The sequence below is a fragment of the Haliotis cracherodii genome, unplaced genomic scaffold (assembly GCF_022045235.1).
Source record: "Haliotis cracherodii isolate W230 unplaced genomic scaffold, xgHalCrac1.p SCAF_8, whole genome shotgun sequence".
NCBI classification, from domain to species: Eukaryota; Metazoa; Mollusca; class Gastropoda; order Lepetellida; family Haliotidae; genus Haliotis; species Haliotis cracherodii.
Genome location: NW_027266341.1, coordinates 4218096 through 4246052, shown reverse-complemented (window position 1 = coordinate 4246052; position 27957 = coordinate 4218096). Strand labels below are relative to the sequence as shown.

Sequence of the window (27957 nt, the reverse complement as noted above, 5' to 3'; positions counted from 1 at the left end):
AGCTCGAATATGTCTGAGTGCGGCGTTAAACAACAAACAGTGAATTAACGGCACTGTTCAACCGACTTTAAACCAGATTCACTCACCAACTCACCATGTAAAAGTATTCCAGACACGATTATTTACTGATCACCGTCTATATAGCTGGAATACTGCTGAGTGCGGCGTTAGACAGCAAACAAACAACAACATAAAAAATGGAAAACAAACACTATGAGGGGGCATCAGTTATTGTTTTAATGTTAATATTGCGTAGCTGACGAATATATTAAGACAAAACTGATAAGTTATGAAAACTAACGAAACTGCCTTTTGTTATCAATTGTTATCAGCACAGAGTCTTTCTACAGCACAGCTAACATGTTTCGGCAGGCTATACCAATTTTGTAATGTATTTCTATAAATATGAGTAGGATGTCAATAGGTATTAACAAGTCTTGGACGGATGGTCAGTGTCTTCCTCAAAGAAACTCGGTGATCATGTGACTTTTTAAGCCCCTTCCTCTGCTTCCTCCTCTTCGTCAAATTCCCCCTCTTCCTCTGCGGTGGCATCCTACAAAGAGACGTGGTGACCGTTAGACGTTTATATGTATGGGTAAGAAGTAAGATATGCAGGAATATTGCCATGCGATGTCAACGTGACGTTCGTGATCATCTCAACGCGTTACAAGGTCACGCCGTTTTCTGTGTGGCTATGATATTTGTAAACATGGACTCGATATGCTTGCCTTAATAGTTCAACTAATCAATCTGATTTTACAAATGTGTAGGGGATTTTCAAGAATACTGCAGTCCCAGATAAGAACTTTGTGAGGCTACTCTTGTGCCGGTGACTTGGGTTTAACGCCGCACTAAGCAATATTCCAGCTATATGACGGAGGTCTGTAAATAATCAAGTTTCGAGCAGGCAACCCAGTTATTGATATCATGAGCATCGATCCACGCAATTTGATTTGGTTGGTGGGTTTGTTGTTTTACGCCGCACTCAGCAATATTCCAGCAATATGACGGCGGTCTGTAAATAATCGAGTCTGGACCAGACAATCCAGTGATAGACATCATGAGCATCGACCCACGCAATTAGAATACGATGACATGCATCACACAAGTCAGCGAGCCTGACCACCCGATCCCGTTAGTCCTCTTACGGCAAGCATGGGTCGCTGAAGACCAATCCTAACCCAGATCTTCACGGGGGCCGTACGTGATGGAAGCCCGCCTGGTGCTAGGTATTAATGTGACGAAAGGGGGAACGGGTGCCCCAGTCGCCTAAGTCGCCGCGATTGGCTGTGCAGAGTTGCGTCCCTTGGGCACGCCAGAAACCTATGATTGTGGGTTCGAATCCCGGTTCGCCCCGATGATGTTTCTAGGTTTGTCAGCACCATACCTGTGCTCGTGGGTTTCACCGAAGCGGTAAACGTCTGAGACCTGCATCATTTCGGGCTTTCCTCCCACATTAAGCTGACACGCAGTGATATAACTGGAATACTGTTAAACGGCGCTAAACCCAACTCACTCACTAATGTGACTAAAACAAGGACTGCTCGACTCGAAGTCAGTACGTTCGTTCGATTATTAAAATGTGAGAGAACTGAGCCAACCGAGTTTACCATATTTCTGGCAACCCGGGTTGAATAGATTCAACCTGAGTAAACCACTGTTGCTCAAGGGTAACGTAGGGCAGTACCCGAAATACAATGCAGGCTGCCAGGTGAAGGAGAAATGCAACAGCGAGTGAGTGAGTTGGGTTTAACGCCGCTTTTAACAGTATTCCAGTTATATCGCGGCGTGTCAGCTTGATGTGGGAGGAAAGCCCGAAGTCAAGCAGGTGTCAGACGTTTACCACTTCGGTGAAACCCACGAGCACGGGTATGGTGCTGACAAACCTAGAAACATAATCGGGGAGAACCGGGATTCGAACCCACAACCATAGGTTTCTGGCGTACTCAGGGGACGCAACTCTGCACAGCGAATCGCGGCGCCTCAGACGACTGGGCCACCCGTGCCCCCAAGAAACACAACAGTCATGTGTATTGCATAACGCACAACAATGAGAGGTTAACAAGTGTTTCGTTACTTGACAAAGCTGCCATTGTACCTTTTCAATTGAATCCATGTAAAACGACAAGATCTTCAAAGTTCAAAATAACGCGAAGAACACCAGAGAGAGATCAGTCATCAAAGTTGCATTATTGATTCTGAAGTACTTATATCAACAATTGAAAGTTAAAATTGCCTAAATATATATAAATATATATACAAATACATATATACTATCTATACCTAGTAAAGTATATTCATGGTTTTATCCATGATTGAATCAAGAAATGAAACTAACTAGTTTTAACGACGACGTCTGTAGGAGATTGCAAACAGCAGTACTGACGCCACGTACGGGTTCAGTAGGCATGGCAACTTTGGTCAACCGAAGTATGACGTCAATCAGTTAACACGTGCTAACATTGGTCAACCAAGGTTTACTTTGGTCACACCTTGGTCATCACGGGTTCACGAGGGTCGTCCCGGGTTTTGAAATCGAACACAGGCACTATTTCTGTTATATCACGGCATGTGGGAGGAAAGCGCGAAGTGAAGACGAAGCAATATTCTATTTGCTCTCATTTTCAATTTCATTAAAATCAGATCGTAGTTCTCGCTATCGCTAAACAATGATCTAAGGACATCCCATTACCTTTCATCCGACCAATCAAAGCGTCGCTTACTAGATCATGAAAGTGACAGTCGGAATGCGTTTTCTAATCATGCAACCTCGAAAATGTTAACACGTTGACTTCCAAACGACAGTTACGGCCCGTACGACTGATTCCGTCAAAGTTATCTATCTCCCGCTTCCGAGGGATAAACATTTGAACAGAGGAGGTGTTGCACAGTACGTGGGAAGCGCTGCCACACAATCTCAACCATATATTAGACATTCCGGAATGTTCGTTTGTTCAGTTTTCAAAATTTTAATTCAGAACCGTATCAACATATTTTTCAAGCGTAGTCTCAAATGGAAGTCGCCAGGTTGAAACGAGTGCCGTAAAAGCTGCTTTCTTATTGGCTGATGTCGACTTCTTGTTAGTCATTTCAGTGGTCGGTATGCGAAAGGTCGTTCTGACATGACCCGTAATGGGATGTCATCAGATCTTTGTTTAGCGGCAGCGAGAACTTAGATCTGATTTAAATGAGATTGTCTTCTTTTCAGCTAAGATGGAAACATTTGAATTCATTTAAAATCTCAGCACATTATCCAAAATCCGATAATTATCTTGAAAAATATGGGGGGAGTCGCATTTTTCGCTACGGGTCAGCGGTCGTATTAATTATGAGACGCATTAATTTCAAGATTTACAGTATTGTTAAATGGCAACATATCCTATGACGTAGTGGTGACACCTTGCAATATCTTCTGTTATTTCAGTGATAAAGCACTGTCGTTTCTCTCTTAATTGGCAGTGCTTCACTGCCAAATCTTGAACAAATGTACACGTTTCGTTTCTTTATACAACAATGAACGATAACCTGCAACCAGATAGCAGAAAGAAATCTTGTTCAGCTAATTAGAAATTATATTAAAATGGACAGCCATAGAATCTCAAACCCATTAAAATGCGTTACAATGTATTACAAAACATGTGCACCGCAGACAAATACGCAATTGCACGGACCTCACGTGTCCCCATCCAGTTGGTATAAGGCGTGACTCGCGCAGTACGTGCTTGTGTAACGAGGGCATGGCTCGTGCAGCACGTGATGCCGTAACAAGCGCACGGCAGGGTGAAACTACGCTTCCGTTCAGCTGATGTGTTTTGTTGAAATATAGTTCCAATTCTCTAAGAATTCTTTCACTTATAAATAGACACATTTGGTGTTTGTTTATTGCACAATTACCATAACTGATGTCCCCTCGACCCTGCCAAGTCGTCTTCGCGATTGCAAGATCAAAATAATGAAGATAGCATATGCTATTTATTCTTTACGTATGTCAATTATCGCCGTTTTAGAAACTGTCCTTAAAAAACAGAACGACTTTCCCATAATGAAGAAAAAATATAACATGATTTGTGTTTTAACTTTGCTCAAATACTGAACATAACATCGTGTTTGGCCACGTGGGGCTATAATCACCGAGTTATCTAGTTAACAGCTCATTAACTTTAACCTTGGCTCTTCAAACGGGGAAAGATGGGAATCTGTGCATGTGGAATATCTTTTTATTATGAAAAGGGAAACCTTGTTAATTTGTTTGCCTCGTGTGCCTTGCACATTGCGTTATCATAATAACTTCACCTTCTGGTGTTGAAATTCAAATTCATAGCTACAGATAATGGTAGTAAATTGTACCTTTAATGGGAAATTGCTGTTAACAGTATCATACTTATGTACAAATAACTAATTTCAGATTTTGACACACATTTACAATCTTAAGAAGCGTACATAAAAGGTATAATTATGACGTGGTGTTTTAACTACAGGCTCTACTGCTACCGTTGACATTGGTACTATTACTGTGTACCATGCAACATTGGCTATTACCACTACTACTACTGCTGCTGGTGGTGCACGTTGATGCCCGAATCTCACCTTGCAGTGAGCTGGAAGCCTGACACGGCAGGCGTCGTGATGGACATGCCTTGACGATTCATGTGGGTACATTCTAATTAATTAAGTGCATATGCATTTGATTCATGACAAGGAACCGACCAGGAAGGTTTTATGTGCCCCCACCCATCTCGAAAAACAACAACAACAACAACCGAGTTAAAATGTTCATCCATAAATTCTTATCCTTACTTAGTACTCCAACTTCTAAATGCCTATCAAAGAAACAACAACAACAACAAAAACAACAAAAATACTACTACTTCTACTACTACTATTACTACTGCTACTACAACTACTGCTGCTACTACCACCACTATTACTACTTCTACTAAATCAAATGGGTGGTGGGGTAGTCTAATGGATAAAGTTGGGTCTTCACGCCGAAGACCCACACACATATGTGTGTATGTCGTGTAATACCATGCTTATTCACTCACTAAATACAAATACTACTATTGATGTTGCTACTACAACTACTACTACTACTATTACTACTACTACTACTACTACTACTATTACTACTACTACTACTGCTACTACTACTACCACTACTACTGCTGATACTGCTACTACTACTACTACTACTACTACTACTACTACTACTATAACTACTACTACAACTACCACTACTACTACTACTACTACTAAATCAAATGGGTAGTGGGGTAGTCTAATGGATAAAGTTGGCCCGACACGCCGAAGACCCACACACATATGTCCCCCGTCGTCATATTGCCAAAGTCGTGTAATACTATACTTATTCACTCACTAAGTCAAATACTACTATTGCTGTTGCTGCTGCTACTACTACTACTACTACTACTACTACTTCTACTACTACTACTTTTTACAACTTTTAGCCGCAACGGGGCACGAGTGGCCCATGGCTCTCAGGCTACGCATTGAGAGTTGCTTCCCTTCGCCGTGTCAGGATCCGCCGATGACAAGATTCGCCCCTATTTTTATCCTTGGTCTGATAGCAATGTTTTCCTTCTACATAAGTGAGTATGGTTTTACGCCGCTTGTAGCAATACTTCCTCGATACTTTCCCCACCCAAACCGCTGCCATAATACGTCCTGCGTCTACCACTACCACCAATAGTATACCCAACAACTTCTCGTATTACTTATGGACTGTTACTATCAATATATACCATCACCCTTTCGACATGAGCTGCTGCTTTTCTGCTAACGGCAACTACAGGGACGGCGAGAAATCCTCTCCCTCCCACTCGCGAATCTCTTTCTGCGAGAGACATTAAACATGTACCGGGGGCCCTTGGCAAGTAGATCTACGTGCATATGGTTCGTGTCCGACTCGTATGTTACATGTTCAGGAAAACATGGTGATTTATTATCCTGCAGTCAAGACGTGAGGCATCAGCTATAGGGCGTTGCTCATTGTGGGAGACCTGTGTGTCGGAGAACAGATGAAGGAAACACTATGGGTTCTGAGGGGACGCGGATGGTCCTCAGTGTTGTGGTGGTAGTAGCCGGAGTAGCTGAACAGTTGCTGGTTTAGTAGCCGTTGTAGTGCGTAGTAACTTGTGAAGTTTAACTAATATCAGTAAAAGAGGGAGTGAATGTGGTTTACGATGCTTTGAAATAGCTTTTAAGTCACGGTGGGGCCCCAAAATTGGTTCATCACACTGTATCCATGCAGGGAAATCGAAACCCGGTCTTTGGCCGGACGCACCAAGGCTTTAACCACTAGGCTACCCGACTGCAATGCCCCTCATCGTTGTGCATGCATCAGAACAGCGTTCAAAATACCTGCCTGCCCGACCGTCCGAGACGGGTTGATTTCAACTCGGGCTGCCAGATTTTCAAATCCCCCTGCCCGACGGCCGGGTTATATTTAATAGGTGAAAATATTCTAAATATAAAGATGAATGATAAAATGTAACCAAAAAGAAACCCCCTTAGCTTTTAGACAACATTTAGCGATGCGCTTTTGCTACAAGCAATTAGTTATCATATTTTTAATTAAATTATCCTGAGAAATATATGATTATAGTGGGCAGGCAGGGTTTGGTCAGGGCTGGCAAGTATTTCAGCTAGCCAGTCCTGTGGGCTGGCTGAAATTTTTGGGAGTTTCATACCCTGATCAGAACTGTTATCGACAAGATATCTGTACACTTTTATACAATATTTCACTTGTTAAAGGGAATGTGAGGATAGCTAGCTCATTTAGATCGAACACTCAAAAAAGTAACGTCACCATCTCCTCCCTTCTCCGTAACTTCGCACAGAATTCCTCTCGCTCATGAGAGTAATTTGATTGGACGGCTACTTTTAGCCTTGCGTATTTCAAATTCCACTAAGAAAGAGGCTATTGTGGCGAATAGGTCCGGGGAATGTATGATAATAGAATAAAGATATTATATCCTGGATTATGGAGAATGGCGTGGATATCACTCGGGACCACTCAACTTAATCTGCGATATGCACCGAACGATACCACGATGTCATAACTGGCCTCCGGTCTGCAAGACATGTGTATTTGAAAAGCGCATAGCAGGCAGCGCTTAGAAACCACAGACCTTGTTAAAAAGGTATGGTAAGAGTTACCCGCTCTTGTTATATATATATATATACTAAAACCTCGATAAACGAGGTAGAAAAAATACACTTGAGAGAACTGAATAAAATCAGAGACCATAAATACATTTTAGTTTTATGGTCCCTGATAAAACCGAGGCTTTCTATTTATGTCCTGAATATATTGAGGATATTACCTGGTATTGCTGGTACTCCGACACCAAGTCGTTCATGTTCGACTCCGCTTCAGTAAACTCCATCTCATCCATGCCCTCGCCCGTGTACCAGTGGAGGAAAGCCTTGCGGCGGAACATGGCTGCAATGCAGAGATTAAAACCAGTAAAATTAGTGAGTGAGCTGGTGTAACGTCGCTTTGAACGGTAGTTCAGTTCTATCACGGCGGCGTGTCAACTTGATGTGTGCGAAGGCTGGGATAGGGTAGGTGTCAGAGGGTTGGAGGTGGGGTGTGTGAGGGTTGGGGACGGGGTGTATGAGGGTTAGGGTAGGGGGGTGTGAGGGTTAGGTGTGTGAGGGTTAGGGGTGGGGTGTGTTGGGGATGGGGTGTGTGAGGGTTGGGGAGGGGGTGTATGAGGGTTAGGGTAGGGGGGTGTGAGGGTTGGGTGTGTGAGGGTTAGGGGTGGGGTGTGTGAGGGTTGGGGATGGGGTGTGTGAGGGTTGGGGAGGGGATGTATGAGGGTTAGGGTAGGGGTGTGTGAGGGTTAGGGGTTGGGTGTGTGAGGGTTAGGGGTTGGGTGTGTGAGGGTTGGGAATGTGGTGTGTGAGGGTTAGGGGTTGGGTGTGTGAGGGTTAGGGGTGGGGTGTGTGATGGTTGGGAATGTGGTGTATGAGGGTTGGGAATGGGGTGTGTGAGGGTTGGGAGGGGTGTGTGAGGGTTAGGGGCAGGGTGTGTGAGGGTTGGGAATGTGGTGTGTGAGTGTTAGGAATGGGGTGTGTGAGGGTTAGGAGTTGGGTGTGTGAGGGTTGGGTGGGGTGTGTGAGGGTTGGGAATGTGGTGTGTGAGGGTTGGGAATGTGGTGTGTGGGGGATGGGGATGGGGTTGTGAGGGTTGGGAATGTGGTGTGTGAAGGTTGGGAATGTGGTGTGTGAGGGTTGGAGATGGGGTGTGTGGGGGTTGGGAATGTGGTGTGTGAGGCTTGAAGATGGGGTGTGTGGGGGTTGGGGATGGGGTTTTGAGGGTTGGGAATGTGGTGTGTGGGGGTTGGGAATGTGGTGTGTGGGGGTTGGGAATGGGGTTTGTGGGGGTTGGGGATGGGGTTGTGAGGGTTGGGAATGTGGTGTGTGAAGGTTGGGAATGTGGTGTGTGAGGGTTGGGAATGTGGTGTGTGAGGGTTGGGAATGTGGTGTGTGAAGGTTGGGAATGTGGTGTGTGAGGGTTGGAGATGGGGTGTGTGGGGGTTGGGGATGGGGTTGTGAGGGTTGGGAATGTGGTGTGTGAAGGTTGGGAATGTGGTGTGTGAGGGTTGGAGATGGGGTGTGTGGGGGTTGGGGATGGGGTTGTGAGGGTTGGGAATGTGGTGTGTGGGGGTTTGGGATGGGGTTGTGAGGGTTTGGAATGTGGTGTGTGAGGGTTGGAGATGGGGTGTGTGGCGGTTCGAGATGGGGTGTGTGGGGGCTGGGGTTGGGGTTGTGAGGGTTGGGAATGGGGTGTGTGGGGGTTGGGGATGGGATTGTGAGGGTTGGGAATGTGGTGTGTGGGGGTTGGGAATGTGGTGTGTGGGGGTTGGAGATGGGGTGTGTGGGGGTTGGGGATGGGGTTTTGAGGGTTGGGAATGTGGTGTGTGGGGGTTGGGAATGTGGTGTGTGGGGGTTGGAGATGGGGTGTGTGGGGGTTGGGAATGTGGTTTGTGGGGGTTGGGGATGAGGTTGTGAGGGTTGGGAATGTGGTGTGTTAGGGTTGGAGATGGGGTGTGTGGGGGTTGGGAATGGGGTTTGTGGGGATGGGTATGGGGTTGTGAGGGTTGGGAATGGGGTGTGTGGGGGTTGGGGATGGGGTTGTAAGGGTTGGGAATGTGGTGTGTGGGGGTTGGGGATGGGGTTGTGAGGGTTGGGAATGGGGTGTGTGGGGGTTGGGGATGGGGTTGTGAGGGTTGGGAATGGGGTGTGTGGAGGTTGGGGATGGGGTTGTGAGGGTTGGGAATGTGGTGTGTGAGGGTTGGAGATGGGGTGTGTGGGGGTTGGGGATGGGGTTGTGAGGGTTGGGAATGTGGTGTGTGAAGGTTGGGAATGGGGTGTGTGGTTTGAGATGGTGTGTGTGAGGGTTGCAGATGGGGTGTGTGAGGTTTAGAGATGGGGTGTGCGGGTTGGGGTAGGATGTGTGAGGGTTAGGGGTTCGGAGGGGAGGGTTTGGCCGGTTATGGGTATGTGAGGATTGGGGACGAGGCGGGAGGGAGGAGAGCCCGAAGTGAAGATCTAAGAAGAAGATGGAAGAAGGTCTCAGACGTTTACCACTTTGGTGAAATCCACGTATTGTGCTTTAAAACAAAGAAACATAATCACTGCAAACCGGGATTAGAACACGATCAAGGTTTCTGGCACGGTCAAGTGACGTAATTCTGCACATCGAATAGGTGCGCCTTACACGACTGGGCCCCTGGGCTGCTAGGCCGCTGGGCCACTGGGCCGCTGGTGCCCCTTTAAGTGACATTAAGTGCAACTATGACAAAGGTAAATGTATGAAACATGATGGAGAAAAAGTCAAATAAATTCAGAATATAATTAAATAAATGTCACTGAACCAAGTTTTATATGACATGTAAAGTAATTTCTCTGAAGATGAAAAGAATGTTTTACCTTAGATTAGAAATTAATGTCAAACGTAACACAACGGACAAAGTTAGATATTATAAAGAACGGACACCGTAGATAGTACATTGTTGACATGTTTCACCGGCGTGTTTAGGGTATTTAAACAAAGAAAGGGACCTTACACGTGTATTGCGAAGCTAAAATATCAAAGTCGTCTATGAACTCTCAATCTGAGATTTCATAAATTAAACTGCATGTTCATGATAGTTTCTCCTTTGACTAAAATTGTACCACACGCACAGATAATGTTCTGTTTTCACAGTAATATCACATGAATTATATCTTTCAAGAGTTATCATACATAAGGGGGGGGGGGGGGGAGTCAAATTACATGTGTTGCACTAACTGGGCATAAACTTAACAAAGTACTGCCTCCTATTGATGAGTAATGGATTCTGCCAAAAGATATGCTAATATAGAGGACATGCTTTAGTTTTATTATACACATTTCCTTTCCTTTGTCAAGGCATTAGGCAAGATAACGCACTGACAGGCAATAAACCCGGAGACAAGCCGAACGGGCGTGTTGCAATCTCGCTCACGTTGTATAACAAGCAAGATATGCGGTATATCGTGCTTATGAAAAACAATAAATCATATTTGTGTTCTAGAATATCGTGTTATGGGACTATATTGTGTTTCTGATGCGTGTATAATATGCCGAATTTAAGGCGAGAAAGGGTTGGTAAAATGATAAAGTCTGTGTCTAAAACGTTTCATTATATTCCAGCCTTCGACCCATGAACAGATCTTGAGTAGGAGAACACATACTTGTGTGTATGACCAACTATCACAGGTCGGCCGGGGTGTTGGTACGATGGGTGTAGGCAAGTTTGGATACACGTATCGGCTTGTAAACAGAGATTAATCAAAGCCAAAGGTGTGTCTAGATATAAACTCTACCGTTTCTATAACTAACAGATTGCGACATTTATACTGGGGCTGCAATTAGATAGTAATTGTATTGATAATAACCAATAAACATGAGCATTAAAATTGTTTAAACCAAAGATAAATAAAGCTGTTTCTTTGTGATACTGGGTCTGTAACATAGCCAGGCAGTTCCCCTCAAAACAGTTTAGTATATTGCCGAATAATCAGACTCTTATTAATCAATGTTTTTCAGTTTAGGGAATTTCTATCAATTATGGACAGAATGGTCTTCTTTTTGTAAATGGTTTTAATTCATCATTGATTTGGTATTATCAATATATATGGTCATTTTGACACATATATATTGTTACCCACCCACCATATACACCGTATATAATCCTACGTATATAAACATATAGGGTTTTGTCTGTGCCCCGTCTATACACAGACTGTAGAGAGAACCCCCAAACGAAACCGTCATGTGTGTGGCTGCAGTGCTTCAGTGTAGCGCAAGGCTGCACGAGTAGTCTGCCCTTACACCATCATGGTCCCTATGTGAGTGAGTGAGTGAGTGAGTGAGTTTGGTTTAGCGCCGCTTTTAACAGTATTCCAGTTATATCAAGGCGTGTCAGCTTAATGTGGGAGGAAAGCCCGAAGTGATGCAGGTCTCAGACGTTTACCACTTCGGTGAAACCCACGAGCACGGGTATGGTGCTGACAAACCTAGAAATCGGGGCGAACCAGGATTCGAACCCACAATCATAGGTTTCTAGCGTGCCCAAGGGACGCAACTCTGCACAGCGAATCGCGGCGCCTTAGACGACTGGGCCACCCGTGACCCCCCCCCCCCCCCCCCATGTGATAATTGGCGCGTGAAGCATGGTGACGTCATGACCTACACCCACCTGTGAACTGCTCCGACACCCGCTTGAACAGTTCCTGGATGGCCGTGGTGTTTCCAATGAACGTGGCAGACATCTTGAGACCACGTGGCGGGATGTCGCAGACGGCAGTCTTGACGTTGTTGGGAATCCATTCCACAAAGTAGCTGCTGTTCTTGTTTTGTACGTTCAACATCTGTTCGTCCACCTCTAGAAACAGCAGATCAAGAAAGATTTTTTTAAGCTGGAATATGTTTTGTGACTGCAACCCGCGACGGGGGGAAAAGCGGGATGCCCACGAAGCCTTACGGCCGACTGCACTGGTTTGGTGACTTGTATTTCTAATTCGAAAATACATTCAGATTAACCACTTCATAACAATCATATTGGAAGTCAATAGCGGGGGGGGGGGGGGGGGGGGGGGGAGTTTCTGCTGCTACCAACAAATGTTATGTTCAGGCATCATCAGCTAGAAGAGTTACCTATCCTTCGCGGTCATCCTTCCTCTAAATATGGAGCTGACAGTGAGCTAGAAGAGTTACCTACCCTTCGTGGACATCCTTCCCCTGAAGATGGAGCTAACAGTGTTCTAGCAGAGTTACCTACCCTTCATGGACATCCTTCCCCTGAAGATGGAGCTGACAGTGTTCTAGCAGAGTTACCTACCCTTCATGGACATCCTTCCCCTGAAGATGGAGCTGACAGTGAGGTAGCGACCATGCCTGGGGTCACATGCTGCCATCATGTTCTTGGCATCAAATATCTGCTGTGTGAGTTCTGGAACGGTCAAGGCACGGTACTGCTGGCTACCCCTGGAAGTAAGGGGAGCGAACCCAGGCATGAAGAAGTGAAGACGGGGGAAGGGCACCATGTTAACCGCAATCTTCCTCAGATCAGCGTTGAGCTGGCCTGTCAAAACATCAATATAATTATACATTACTTTTGATGGCAAAGCTTTATCAAATACGACTTACTTTATAGTTATTTAAATATGTTCTGCTTGCTCAGGTTTCAAATGATGATTCACTTTACTTGGTGTTACTTTTCAGATTGCTAGGAATCATACAAACCGCTTTATTTAATTTATTTTAAATACAAATGCTGTTTTATATAAAGCACTTATTATTCAGCTTTTTACGCATTGTGGAAATTCTACTGCCATCTATGATAAAACATAACGTAAGCGGCGAATGAGGATTAGTTTATCCCTGAATATTGCTACCAAGGTTTAGTGACCTGGAAGCCCCCATACCTGGGAACCTGAGACACGTGGTCACCCCGGACATTGTGGCTGAGATGAGGTGGTTGAGGTCACCGTAGGTAGGGGTTGTCAGCTTGAGGGTTCTGAAACAGATGTCGTACAGAGCCTCGTTGTCGATGCAGTACGTCTCGTCTGTGTTCTCGACCAGCTGGTGGACGGACAGGGTGGCGTTGTATGGCTCCACGACTGTGTCGGACACCTGAAACGACAAACACACCTTTCTCATCATCTGAGCGTTGATGAAGAGTTAGGCTCAAACCATTTGACAGTCCTTGCAAGTTTGAGGCAAGATGCCCAACACCACTTTATTGTCCGTTATTTCCAATTGAGTCAATCAGCTGAGGAATACGATAATTATACAGTGGCAACGAAGAAGTTTCAAATATGTCCGGAGCCACAACGTCTAGATCTAGATTTGACAGTTACCAACTTGAACGGTTGTTGACTTTGTTTGTTTGTTTGACAGTGCTCCAGCCTATAGCATATCTGTGAATACAGTAGTGAGTGAGTGTATGAGTGATTTTGGTTTAACACCGCTTGAAACATTATTCCAGTTGTATCAAGGCCTGTCAGATTAATTTGAAAGGAAAGCCTAAAGTGATGCAGGCCTTTGACGTATACCACTTTGGTTAAACCCACGAGCACGGGTATGGTGCTGACAAACCTAGAAACATAATCGGGGCGAACCGGGATTCGAACCCACGATGTTGGGTTTCTCCCAAGAGGAGACCATTTTATTGCCACTGGCCCACGGACGCAACTCTGCATTGCGACGCCTTAGACGGCTGGGCCACTCCTGTCCCCTGCTGAAACAGTAACTCCGTAAAGCTAGCCGTTCCTGTCAGAGGGGTAACCATTAAACAAATGGCCTTGACGTTCTTTACGCTCACCTTGGGTGATGGAACAACTGAGAATGTGTTCATGATTCTGTCGGGGTACTCCTCCCTGATCTTGCTGATGAGGAGGGTCCCCAGGCCCGCCCCTGTCCCACCGCCCAATGAATGAGTGAGCTGGAAGCCCTGGATACAGTCGCAACTTTCCGCCTCTTTCCGGACAACATCGAGAACCGAATCTATGAGTTCGGCTCCTTCCGTGTAGTGGCCCTTGGCCCAGTTGTTGCCGGCTCCGCTCTGACCTGAAGAAGACAGTTACCAGATTTGTTAAGAGGAGAAATTGAAACCTGCCGTTTGACTGAAGTAGTTTGCGTGATGGAGTATAGCGAACTATCTTAATTTGATGTAGTTCCTGGGAATACAAGCCCAGATGGACTTACCGAAAACAAAGTTGTCTGGCCGGAAGATCTGCCCGAAAGGTCCGGACCTGACAGAATCCATGGTGCCGGGCTCCAGGTCAATGAGGATACTCCTTGGGACATACTTCCCGCCTGCAGTCGGGATACAAATCATAAAGGATTATAACAATGATAATGATAATACCAATTAATAATGACAATACAACCATTATTTCCACGGGTAAATGTAAGTCTGGACAGAAATATGAGAAATAAGGACTGTGTTGCACAGTACAAAATGTCTACATGAATATACATGGCGCTGTTCTAATTTTGCTTTTATATTCGTTTTCGAGATACTGAAATCAGATATATGTTTGTTTGATTGCTTCTCTCTCTCGTACCATGAATTAAGATGCCTCAACAATGAGCATCTTCCCGATGCCGGGGAGTGAACTGACTAAAAATGTCAAGTGGATGACAAAGATCACCTGACGCGATGGAGGTGACTGCCTCCGAAGTCAAGCGGCAGAGCGTCCGCTTGGAGAGCGGAAAGTCATACCAAGTGACGTTAAAAGATGGTACTTGTTGTTACCCTGTCTAGCGCTCGGCATTAAGAGGCTAAAACAAGGACTGGTTGGCTCGGAGTCAGTATACTGTGTCTGAGTGGGGTATTCGTGTTAAACTGCGGCATGGTATCTCAGTGAGCTAGTGCTATAAACTGGCATCAGTCTTGACTAGTACAAGCAGCCACACACACACACACACACACACACACACACACACACACACACACACACACACACACACACACACACACAGATACACAGAAACACGCACGCACGTGACGTTAAATCCTATTTCACCTCACCTCACCTCACCTCACCTCACCTCACCTCACCTCACCCCCTACAGGTGTCCTCAGATTTACACACACTGAGGTATCATACCAGAATATAAGATCTCATTTTATACAGATTGATATATAATACAAAATCGAACATACAATGGCATGACACACTTGACTCTAACAAATATGTATCTCCCAACCTGCAATACGTATGTGGCCATAACAGAATGGAAGCAAAGACCCCAATGCTTAACACATTCCGAAAACTTCAAACACGAGCAAGCTGGCCAAATTGGTATTAATGGAAGCGAACGTACGATCCACCAAAGTCAGAATCAATGTCTGCCAGCTGTATTTATGTAAATCTCCTTTTACCTTTTTTTACTGACCTGTAATAGATATATCAACAAAATAGAATGGAAACACCAATTTCAATGACTCGTCATCTAATCAATCGGGTACGAAAACTGCGAAGCGGACGTAAAATCAGCTAAAGTTCCCCCATTTGTCAAGTCCAGCTTTATTATCAATAGAGGCCAAATTCTTCTGATAAATAAACTGCACACAAGAGAGAATGTCATTTCTATATATATCTATGCTTTCGGAAGCTTGGAACAATTATACCGACTGGCTGACATTGAACATAGACATACATCTAAAGTTCTTAAAATCGGTCATGAATATTGTAGAATGTCACTATTGTGTTAATGTCACTTGAATCCAGCAAAGTCAATGATGTAACGATGTGTTTATTGAATACGGTTTGTTTCAAACAAATTATCTTCTTTCATTTCAGTGCGTAATGTTGTATAATAATGATGATGATGATGACGACGACGACGACGAATACGACGACGACGATGATGATGATGATGATGATGATGATGATGATGATGATGGCTCATTTAACTTCGCGGAGGTATATATTTTATTAACTGAGTAAATATAGACATGCGTCACCAAAACAACCCGTTTCATCCTAGAAGGGAACGCTAGAACCCATCCGGGAACGCTAGGACACAAGTTCTGCCTGGCCTCTACAGGGTCCCACCGACATGTACAAACTTGTTGTAGTTGTGTTATACTGTTCTACGATTGTACGGACGTTGGAATTACGGGACAGAATAGGCCGCAGGCCCTTGTCCCGGGAGCCGATTACAATGAGGATTAGACGCTTCATGGACCTCGCTGCGATTCATCTTATTCCTACGGAAACGATCGTTGTTCATGCTATCAACCACTGGTTTACCTGGCCCTGATACAACGGGTAGTTGCTGACAGCAACACACCCTCCCCCACCTATTGCCGGACAGGTTAAAGCATGGATCTTGGCATTGTTTTGATTACGATTTCGTTCATTTATGGAGGTTCTGAAACGTCACGTTACCGGTAGCCTCGTTGTAGTAGACGTTGATTCTCTCTAGTTGCAGGTCAGAGTCGCCATGGTAGGTGCCGGTGGGGTCAATGCCGTGCTCGTCGGAGATCACCTCCCAGAACTGTGTGGACAAACCCGAAACACTGTTTATTTGTATACTAGGATTTAAAACATAAGTAGATATGAATAAGCAGACACACATACACACACACACACACACACACACACACACACACACAGACAGACAGACAGACAGACAGACAGACAGACAGACAGATAGATAGATAGATAGATAGATAGATATGGATGCATGAGAGTATCAATCACTAAGATCGTCAATCAAATGGAACCCGGGGTCATCGATCTAAGACTGATCATCGATCATAAACCAGTAAACGTACGGAAACGGCGTCCGGTGATCTTAGTACTACAAGTACGATTGTCGTAGAACTAAGATCGCTTTGTGGGACGGCCCCTGCAACCAACATCTCTCTTTAGATCACAAGTCAGCCTCCGCGCTAGAAAGGTCATCACCTATTTAACCATATAGACAGATCATTAACTGTCAAACAATCCATGTGTTCAGACCAAATGACTGTCATCCACTCTATCCCGAAACACTTCCACGGAACGTACTTTTGGGGAGAACGTTTTTATTTGAGGTTAATTATAGAATCTAATCTAACTCCTTTTCAAAATTCTCATCGAGACTGTTGTCGTCTGCTGTGTAATAGTATCGTCTGCTCCGTAAGCCAAACACAAACGTGGTCTTTTCTGTACCAACATGCATATCGACAGTCAAATCAAAGACGTAAGGTCGAAGTGATACCTCGCTAAATGGATGCACGAATCCTTTAACTGGGCCGGACTAACGAACCATGCATGTGTCTAGCACAGCGATCATTCGGTGATGGCTCATTTAACTCACGAGGGCAGAAAATATTAGATTTACTGCCTCTCTCCGACATTAATGAACTACCTTCTTTTCATCATTGAATATTTTACTTTACGGCCCAAAACATTGACGTTGGTTTCTTGAAGACATGTAATCCCTGCGCTGGTGATTAATGGCTAGAGATCGTTCGTGTCTCTATCTATAATTCCAAACCTTTATACCCCACTGAACGGGAAATTGTCAATAGTCTAGCCATGGAAAGTGTGATCCTTAACATTATTAAACACCGTTTAGGTCAGGATGTAGAGCTGCATTCTTAATCCAAGCCTGATGTAAGTCTTTTCATCATCATCACGCCCAGATGAAAGTGACCCGGGGCCTTGTGACATATTCCTGGCTACCCTTGAGCGCTGCGGTGGCCTTGTGGTCAAAGCTGGTCACACTGAGGACCCAGGTTCGATTCTCCGCCAGAAATAGGCTTCACGCCAGGAATCGAACACTGGGCTTCGTCGTGACGAGCGAACGCTTAACCGCTTGACCACCTTACCGCTGACTGATATTGAGTTTCCAGCTACAATATTTTGAAGTGCGACACCTGAGGTGAGTCAGGTGTACGAAAACGATATTTGCAGGATGTTGCCTACAGTTGCAGTACATGCATGCCGAATGTTCAACTAGAAACGTAGTTTAAATCTCTTGATACCCGCATAAACCCAAAGACTTACGTTGCTTGACATAACCTAGCATACATGTCACGCGTATTAGACAATTGAAGTGCTACTCTAGGTACACCTTGGTCATTTATAAACCCAACGTTTCAAACAGAATTAATAAGCTTTGCTTGTGTCCGTCACTCCTCCTTAGTGTAAAGTCAAGTATAAACATGGCGAATGAACAATATTATCAGTATTATTTGGATATTGTATTGATTTGCGGTAATCCATTTAATTTCTTTAGGCAAATGAAATTTAAGGCTGAGAAATATCGTATCTGTCACGGCATCGGACCTGCCGATAGCCGGTCTGTGGGACATGGGGATTTGTCATAATCTCAGGGTCTGGGTTCAATGCAATAAAGTCAAGACAAGGACACGTGACTAATCCGTCAAAATCCTGTCTTGTGACCACTGGTCAGGAATGGGGACACCAAAAGGGATCCCACACGCCCCATGCCTGATAGCATGAACGTCACCGTCCGGATGCGAGGCATGACAGCATGAACGTCACCGTTCGGGTGCGAGACATGATAGCATGAACGTCACCGTCCGGGTGCGAGGCATGACAGCATGAACGTCACCGTCCGGCTGCGAGGCATGATAGCATGAACGTCACCGTCCGGGTGCGAGGCATGATAGCATGAACGTCACCGTCCGGGTGCGAGGCATGACAGCATGAACGTCATCGTCCGGGTGCGCGGCATGATAGCATGAACGTCACCGTCCGGGTGCGAGGCATGATAGCATGAACGTCACCGTCCGGATGCGAGGCATGATAGCATGAACGTCACCGTCCGGCTGCGAGGCATGATAGCATGAACGTCACCGTCCGGGTGCGAGACATGACAGCATGAACGTCACCGTCCGGCTGCGAGGCATGATAGCATGAACGTCACCGTCCGGGTGCGAGGCATGATAGCATGAACGTCACCGTCCGGGTGCGAGGCATGACAGCATGAACGTCATCGTCCGGGTGCGCGGCATGATGGCATGAACGTCACCGTCCGGGTGCGAGGCATGATAGCATGAACGTCACCGTCCGAGTGCGAGGCATGATAGCATGAACGTCACCGTCCGGGTGCGAGGCATGATAGCATGAACGTCACCGTCCGGGTGCGAGACATGATAGCATGAACGTCACCGTCTGAGTGCGAGGCATGATAGCATGAATGCAGAGATGCACCGTCCAGGTGGGATCTATATAGTATGATACAATTATATACCCGATATAACACATGGTGTTCGTGATGAACCACTTGCCTAATTTACAAGCTGCCGTTTTGCGCAATAATGCTGACTGTGGCAATCAATCCACCCCTAACACAGACAACTAAATTGACGGCTCAGTAAGTCAGTCGCTTCAAAAAGGTTATTTGAGAAAAGATCTAATTTTGACTCAGACAGTCAAAACGATATATTTCATACAATGTTCACAGCAACAAATCCTCAAGGTTGCATTTTATCACAAAGGGTGACTCAACGAGTTTTAACAACACGATCGGATTCTATCCCTTCAAAAGACCACCCACTGGACGGTGCACAGACCTTGAGATGCAGATATATACAGGCAACAAAACATGCATAGATTTGAGGACAGTTTTTCAACGGATGACAATAGTCTTGACTTCAAATTTACGCGATGTAGCTAAAGTTGAAGACTTATTTATGCCATTAACTGAAAAACACTACAATATTCCAAAATATTGTACAATATATGGTTGAGTGTTTGGTGATATCTAGGTTTTCACCAACAGATTCTGGTTAATGAAATAGTTGGACGTCTTCTCTGAGCGTTGTATGGCCGATGTTTCCAATAACAAGTGTTATACCAGCTTATACCTGTTGAGCACATGTCGTGCTAAGTTCCTATTAATACCTACCTCTCTCGGGTCTAAACTGCTTCAAAGAGAGCTTAACACAAACACCGCTGTATCCTTTGATTAAGTAATTACAGGTAACCATACATACAGCAGGTAGATCTGAGATATGTACACGGGTGCCAGCAAGATGTGACGGAGAGATAGCCCGTGTCAAACTCCATGTGAGTCACTATTGTCTCCCCCTAGCATATGTGAGATCCGATCTGGTAACCTACAGACCACATACCAGGTCCAGGCCTAGGGACAATCTGAAATATTCTTCCTTTGTTTCCAAGAGTTGAACTAAATGTGTGCATTGCTTATGGATCTGCTTCTTAGTGGGGGCACGGGTGGCCCAGTCGTCTAAGGCACTGCGATTCGCTGTGCAGTGTTGCGTCCCTTGGACACGCCAGAAACCTATGATTGTGGGTTCGAATCCCGGTTCGCCCCGATTATGTTTCTAGGTTTGTCAGCACCATAACCTGTGCTCGTGGGTTTCACCGAAGTGGTAAACTTCTAAGACCTGCATGACTTCGGGCTTTCCTCCCACAATTAGCTGACACGCCGTGATATAACTGGAATACTCAGTCTGTTAAAAGCGGCGTTAAACCCAACTCACTCACTCACTGCTCCTTAGTATGTCTTCTATTATACTATCATCATCACACGATTATTATAACAATAATAATAATAATAATAATAATAATAATAATAGTGAGTGTCAGTGTCAGTTTTGTTGTCAGTGTCAGTTTTGTTTGTGAGTTTGCTTTTAGCAATATTCCAGCAATATAGATCCCACCACCCTCGCTCTTCTCTCAATCGCTTATATTTACCAATCATAAAGGGGGGGGGGGGGGGGGGTGGTGGCTGAGGTGGGGGGCGTGGTTTGATTAACGTTGGGTCTCTTCATGATAGAATTGTTTGTGCACTTTTGCACACATTTATTTGTCTGATGATCATCTTGTGAAACATGTGAAGACTCATGATGAAAACAAGGCATTCCACAGTTTTCGTAAACGAGCCAAGGATGTGGGACATAATCTCAATGTCAGTGTTGATTTTGTTGATGGTTCTGCACTGCTGGACGGTACAGAAATAAGTGTCAACCAAGCAAAGTGCCATATCAAATCAGCCCAGGCTCAGTTTTACAAGGAGGGGCTATCTGAACGACCACTGCATCGAGTATATATGCAGTGTGTTGAGAAGATCAGCAACCCTGCAGAGTCCTTCTCTTGGATGAAGTCGGCTGGCCTGAAAAGTGAAACAGAAGGCTTTCTGTTTGCTGCTCAGGACCAGTCACTTCCCACTCGAAACCGTCACTGTGTGATTTTGTATCAAAATGTAACTATGAAATGTAGATTATGTAATGAATTAAAGTGACTGTCTAACTCATTGTCAGTGGAAGCCCAGCATTGGCACAAACACAGTATCCTAAGCGATATGATGGAGTGGCTCGATCATTTTATTGCTGTCTTCGCAATGCTTGTGGTTTTGACCCGGAATATGTAGAGGGCGTCATGGAAAATTATAAAATTTTAATACAAATTCTTTGGAATAGTCCCGTTACAGCCTCAGATATAACCAGGCCAACAACCCTGATCTCGTCCTTTTTGATAAATCCAATGAAATCATTTATATCATTGAATTTTCTGTCCCTTTTGACACTAACTTGACATGGCAAAAATGCAGACCTTGCTTTCGAAATGTCACGCTTGCATCCCAAGTACCAAGTTGTCCGACTTCCCCTAGTTCTCGGTGCCTTAGGTTTGGTACCTCCCAATCTGTTGACTGACATTGGGAATAGTACCCGGGTACTAGGAATACAGCCCTTCTGACAATCTGGGTAATGCAGAAGGCTGCAGTGTTTGGGAGTCTTCACATTATCCGAAATGTTCTGGGTGGATTTGACAAGGCAGCGCTTCCTTGGAGAAGTCCCATTCGCCCAGGCTACGTGTAGAGGGGGCAAGGGCCCTGAGCTGATGATGAGCCTAACCAGCCTGACTGTGCTAGGATCACCCAAACCCTCTTTGTTGCATTTTTTATTTTAATCTGTACATACTTATATAAGTAAATAATAATATTATTACGCCGTGTTCTTCCTCGTCTTCTCACCCCCACAACACACACATACGCACGCATGCACGCGCGCACAGAAGGGTATGTGTGAGTTTCACATACGTCATTCAACCTATTAGGTGTTCAAAGGTCACATCTCATCTTACCGGGTACCCACTCACTGCTGGGTGAGTCATGCTGGTTCGGATTCACCTATATTGCTTATAAAAACATAAAATTATTTGTGTCAGATGCCAGATGATTCAGGCTTAAAACAGCTATATACATGTCGCAGTAGCTTGAATCATCTTTCATTCTCAGTGACATTAATACTTCTCAATCACAAGGTTAATGTTCATTTTGACGTGTGTCTGTTTAGTGGGATTTTGGTGTTGATCACCTGAAGTGTCCCCCTTGTGTCGGAAGAGGCCATTACCCCTAGCCGGCAACACGAGCCAGGTGCACAGTCTCCTGTACTCACTGACAGACCATGGTCCTGGCTGGACAACTTGACACGCTTCCATGGGAAGATATATTATGAAGGCAAGGAATCTATTATTTCAAGGTGAAGTTACCGGGATTACATCTTCCCGAGGCAAGAGAGTTAACTGACTTTAAAAGTCCAGTTTTCACCCTTGCCGAACTAGGCTGGAGTTATGTCCTTTCTATACCTCAGATTCAACATCTCGTATCACTTGCATTTGCTTCAAACAAAACGGTGGCGCCCAGTCAAGACGGTCTGATCGATAATGAAGATCTATATTGCGATGAAACGATTTTTACAACGCGAAGTGCATCAAATCACGTGAGCACCTTGATTAAAAACATGAACAGATTTAGAAAATATCTGTTGACAACGAGTTGGCGGTGCACATGCTTTGCAAATCCTGCAGTCGACCGAAATCTGCATGACACTTTACGAACCGGATTTCGATTTCGGTGCGCGGTTTTGATTGGACTATGCATAGACTCGTTAGACTCAGCAAAACTGATCATCAAGGTTGAAATTAAAGTGTCAAATGTTCTTAAAGTGAAACACAACACTAGTCTCTGAGAAAATGGCACCACAAGTCAGTATCTCGTGTGTCCGCCATGTGCATTGATGACTGCCGTGCAATGTCGATACATGGAATGGATGAAGCGGTTGGCCATAGGCACTTAAGCCCACACTCTGAGGCCTGCAGTTGTCGGCCTTGGTTGGCCTTGTTGCTCTCGCAGTATGGGCACGGGCGTTATCATGCTGAAACTCGTGGTTGCGGCGACGTGCCAAACGAGGTATGGCGTGCGGTACCAACCTGCTGTGACACCATTGCCTCTCACTGGACCGATGTGCTGGAAGACCACAGGGCCGACCCTCTGTGCAGGACCAATTCCACCCCACACCATGATGCTCGGACCACCCCCACGAGTCTCTCTCAACAACGCAAGCATCTGAATAACGTTCCCCACGGCGTCGCCAGACTCTCTCTCTCTCTCTCTCTCTCTCTCTCTCTCTCTCTCTCTCTCTCTCTCTCTCTCTCTCTCTCTCGTTCTCTCTCTCTCTCTCTCTCATCTGCTGTTGAGATCCAGTAACGCCTCTCGTCTGAGAAGAGGACTCTTCTCCACTGCTGGCGGCGCCAATGCCCACTGAAGACGGTCTCGGTGATGACATGGTGTGAGAATGGGTCCTCGGTGTGGCCTGTGACAGTGGAGGTGTCTGCTCGTCAATCGTCGACGCACGGTATCCGCACTAATGTGTCGCTGGTGTGTCCCCATGGTCTGTCGAGCATTTTCCGCAACAGTAACAAAGCGATCTTGAAGATGCTGTCGCACAATCTGACGATCCTGACGTGGGGTGGTGACCCTTGGTCTTCCACTACTCGTCGGTCATCTGTAGTGTTGGTGGTCTGGTACCGTTGCTGGAGCCTGTATATGGTCCTTACGTGGACTTGAAATGCATTGGCTACTTGCCGGGCGGTTTGTCCAGCTTGCAATCGTCCAAGGGCTTGGTGTCGCTGATTTCTTGTCAATCTTGGCATGTGGTAGAAATTCAATAACGAATGACTATTATCCGATCTGGGTGGATTTCTATAGGGCAAGAAATGGGAGAACGCATGTGCATTTCAATTTACACGTAACACACGTGCATCGGATTACCATGGCCGTTGCCGTGAAGCGTTTGCGCCATTGGTTTTATTGTCATCTGCTTTGTTTTTTATCATCAAATTTCATTTTCCGGACAAGGTTATGTTAAATTTTAGAAACTTTGACAAAAATTACCCAGATATTTAAATGACAACCTTTCATGCAATGTTATTTGGAGTGGCGTTTCTTTTACGGTCCAGTATACTACAGGAAACACGGCCATGGAACGCCTCTTGCTTCTACTGATGACTGCTAATTCTAGGATTGATCAAACCGATGCGTTTTGTTTGTCTTATACTTCTTGAGGATTGGAACTTGCAGGATTGCAGGATTGTAGTAGTAAGTGAGTGAGTTGGGTTTGAACGCCGCTTTGAACATTATTACAGTTATATCACGGCGCGTCAACTTAATATGGGAGGAAAGCCCGAAGTGAGGCAGGTCTTTGACGTTTATCACTTTGGTTAGCCACGATCTGGGTTATGGTGCTGACAAACCTAGAAACATTATCAGGCCGAACCGGGATTCGAACCCACAATCATAGGTGTCAGAGTGTGCAGGGACGCAACTCTGCACAGCGAATTGCGGCGCCTTGGACAACTGGTGAAACGAAACACGAAACAAAACATGCGTGTTTGGCCTTAGCGTCTAAGGTGGCGAACACTCACTCACCTCCAAACCGCATGTGCGCATACCCTATGACTGAAGAGAAAATACGTATTAACCATACCGAACTCCAACTATGCTACACTTCACAATCTCCGGGACGTTCAGCAGCCAAGAGATATACAAGCTGGGAAACAATATGTGACAGACAGACGCGGGACAACCTTCACCAACTGGGGGCTTATATTTCCAGTTCTATCCACCCGACTACGGGTTGCCGAAGATCTATCCGAGAGGTTGGATACGGGTGAACGCTACCCCGCTAAGAATACCGTCCCCGGACAATGCCAGAGTGCGTCACAAGCTTATCTACGTTTTCGGTAGTTTACACTTTTCATTCCTTCTTTGCGCTAGGTCACGTGACAAATCCCACCCGTTACTTGTCAAAAGTTAGAATCGGAGAGCGTTTTCGTTTATCTGCCCTTCTCAACTGTCGGGCCGATTGAAAAGCATTGTTTTAGTGACGGTTGAAATCAACACGACAAGTTGACGAGAGTATCCTTGTTAATACATGTGGTAACATGCAAACACTAAATTAAATCATCATTTTCTATAAACTATCGATAATAACATGTTAGCTTTAGCAATGATAAACACTCCTAAAATCTTCCCTTTCTGTTTCATTTGAAAATCATAACAAATTATGTATTGATCTCGTTTGGAGATATTGGCTCCTTACACCAGCAACGATGTGTGAAGCTTAGAGGCATTCCGGCGACAAATGAACCGTACATTCAAACTTCTTTAAATCTTTTGTGTTTGAACGGAACAGTGAGACCAACTGAGCTGATTATCACACGAGGGGGTTATCTTTACTGTTTGCTTGAAGGATATATTTACTATTTGTTTGGTTCGTTGTTTCTTTGAAGTGGTTGCAATTGGTTACAGATAAGGACATGCAGACTGACGACTCTTTGTGTGTTCAAAAGAAAGTTTTATGACACACGTTTTGGTGACCTGGAGTGAGTTGGGTTTAACGCCGCTTTTAACAGTATTCCAGTTATATCGCGGCGTGTCAGCTTAATGTGGGAGGAAAGCCCGAAGTGATGCAGGTCTCAGACGTTTATCACTTCGGTGAAACCCACGAGCGTGGGTATGGTGCTGACAAACCTAGAAACATAATCAGGGCGAACCGGGATTCGAACCCACAATCATAGGTTTCCGGCATGTCCACGGGACGCAACTGTGCACAGCGAATCGCGGTGCCTTACACGACCCCCCCCCCCCCCCCCCAAGCCCCCCCCCCCCCCCCAAGCCCCCCCCCAGCCCCCACCCACCCCCACCCCACCCACCCCGGTTTGAACCGGTTTGAACCGGTTTTGATAACCATGGGGAGAGTGCAGTGCAAAGCATTGTCAATTAACAAGTCAAAAAAGATTCGAGTGAGCGTATGTTATTTAATGCCGCAGTCAACAATATTCCAGCTACATCAAGATGACTGTCAATAATCAAGTCTGAAAGTATGAGCCATCATCCACGTCAACATAATGACACGCTATCACGAAGCGTGACCGCCTGATCCCCATTAGTAAGCTATTACAACCAGGAAATTCTGGAGACGTATACTAAACTGGGACCGGAGAGACAGAATCACATGTTTTTCGCATGAATTAGTGATCGAGTGGTTGCAATGCATGTATGGCGTGGCTTAATCTGTGCAAACAGCTCATGTTCATGATATCGACCCCTGGTTCGTCCGGTCCAGATTCGATAATTACACTCAGAAGTTCAATGCCACGGATCCCTTAACCCTGAGACTTTACTGACCTTTCAGATGAAATGAATTGATGCACTAAATGCTTTCTCCAGTGACTTCCACTCTAACACTGCTGTTTATTCATTGTGACGGGAACCTCGACATTTAAACATAGAAATCAAAACCTCAGCATTCTCACCAAGGACAAACGTGGAAATGGCAACCTATGTGGGTAGACCGGAATGGTATCCAAACATGATTAATATTAACAATAACAATAATAACAGTGATAAAATAATAAAGGTTATATGATATCGTTTTTGTCAAAACAGCCATTTGCCCTATTTTCTATAGTTATTGATTTGCATGCAGTTAACGATAAATCAATTTTGCCCTGCAACAGTTTTCGGTTGATTTACGAGTTCATTACCATCTGATTTTTGTCTGAATAGGTTTCACTTCGCACGCTCCCGGTGAAAGCTTTGCAGAAATACCACAGACCTATAAAAAATACATTTTTTGCGGAATAATAAAAACATTATATCGTGTGATACAATCAAGACTAAATCTGCCTGAATTATGCTTTCGATTTATAATAATCATAGCAATAATATAACAATATCAGCTTATTGTATAGTGAACGCGATCAATGCATTGAAAATCACATTTTTCGCTTGGCTGCAACCGCTACAGTTTATTGGGATTGTATGGTAATTAGCCCCTTGGCCTTGGAACGGAGACATTCATTTATTTTCATTTTTTAAATAGGATATCCGGTATTAGCTAGGAAACTTTAATGATGAATCGGAAGTATTTCATATAAAATATAGTACAAAAGATTGTGAGAATGTTAGGTTGTATGAAACCTTTATCAACCGCCGATATTAATCTCGTTATCACCACTGACGAGAAAATGCATATTCGCTATGTTTTGCATAAAGCTATTTTTACGAATATTTTACAGATCAATATAAGTACATAAAGATATAACTGATATTTATCCGGGTTTGAATTAAAATGTACATATTCATAATGTCATGTTGCAATAGTCTTGTCATATGCTGTTGAAAACAAATTCTTTGAAACAAATTAAATTGGCTGACCTAAAATGTTATGTTAAAGAAAGTGCACACTTTGCCTTTGAACCTCTTTTGAGATTATCAGCAGATATCAGATAATAAACAAATAATTAAAAAAGCTACTGTTTACCTTGGCTCCAATTTGATTGCCACACTGGCCAGCTTGCATATGTACGATTTCCCTCATGACTACTGTTGTGTTCCGACCACACGCCTCAGCTGTAAATATCAAATCTACTCAACCACAGTTCGTGTTAGTGGATACCCGTGTTTTATACCTCCCACTACCCGCTCAGATCACTTGCCACAGTACTGCCTGTAAAGAAATAGTCCCAGTTATAAAATGTTGAATAAGTTTAATTTCATCACATATTAAATACGGTTTTTTTCTACATAGTATTAGAAATGTGCCCCGGCTGTTTTCA

The 27957-nt window shown here is 44.7% G+C and overlaps 1 protein-coding gene across 1 annotated transcript; it reads right to left on the bottom strand.

Annotated features, from left to right (window-relative positions):
- Nucleotides 1–224: 224 nt before the first annotated feature.
- Nucleotides 225–27737, bottom strand: LOC139450682 (tubulin beta chain-like). The gene is made up of 9 exons (XM_071232485.1): nt 27663–27737; nt 16459–16567; nt 14264–14374; nt 13881–14125; nt 12982–13189; nt 12396–12638; nt 11754–11939; nt 7347–7465; nt 225–553 (listed from the first exon to the last, which is right to left on the bottom strand). The coding sequence occupies exons 1-9, from the start codon at nt 27717–27719 to the stop codon at nt 491–493; spliced, it is 1341 nt and encodes a 446-aa protein (XP_071088586.1). The 5' UTR covers nt 27720–27737; the 3' UTR covers nt 225–490.
- Nucleotides 27738–27957: the final 220 nt, after the last annotated feature.

Excerpts from the sequence above, each read along its gene's own strand:
- LOC139450682 (XM_071232485.1), bottom strand. The coding sequence starts at position 27,719 with ATGAGGGAAATCGTACATATGCAAGCTGGCCAGTGTGGCAATCAAATT. Across the intron at positions 14,126-14,263 it reads GCCAGACAACTTTGTTTTCG|GTCAGAGCGGAGCCGGCAAC; the intron begins GTAAGTCCATCT and ends TGTCTTCTTCAG. Across the intron at positions 12,639-12,981 it reads CACGTGTCTCAGGTTCCCAG|GCCAGCTCAACGCTGATCTG; the intron begins GTATGGGGGCTT and ends ATGTTTTGACAG.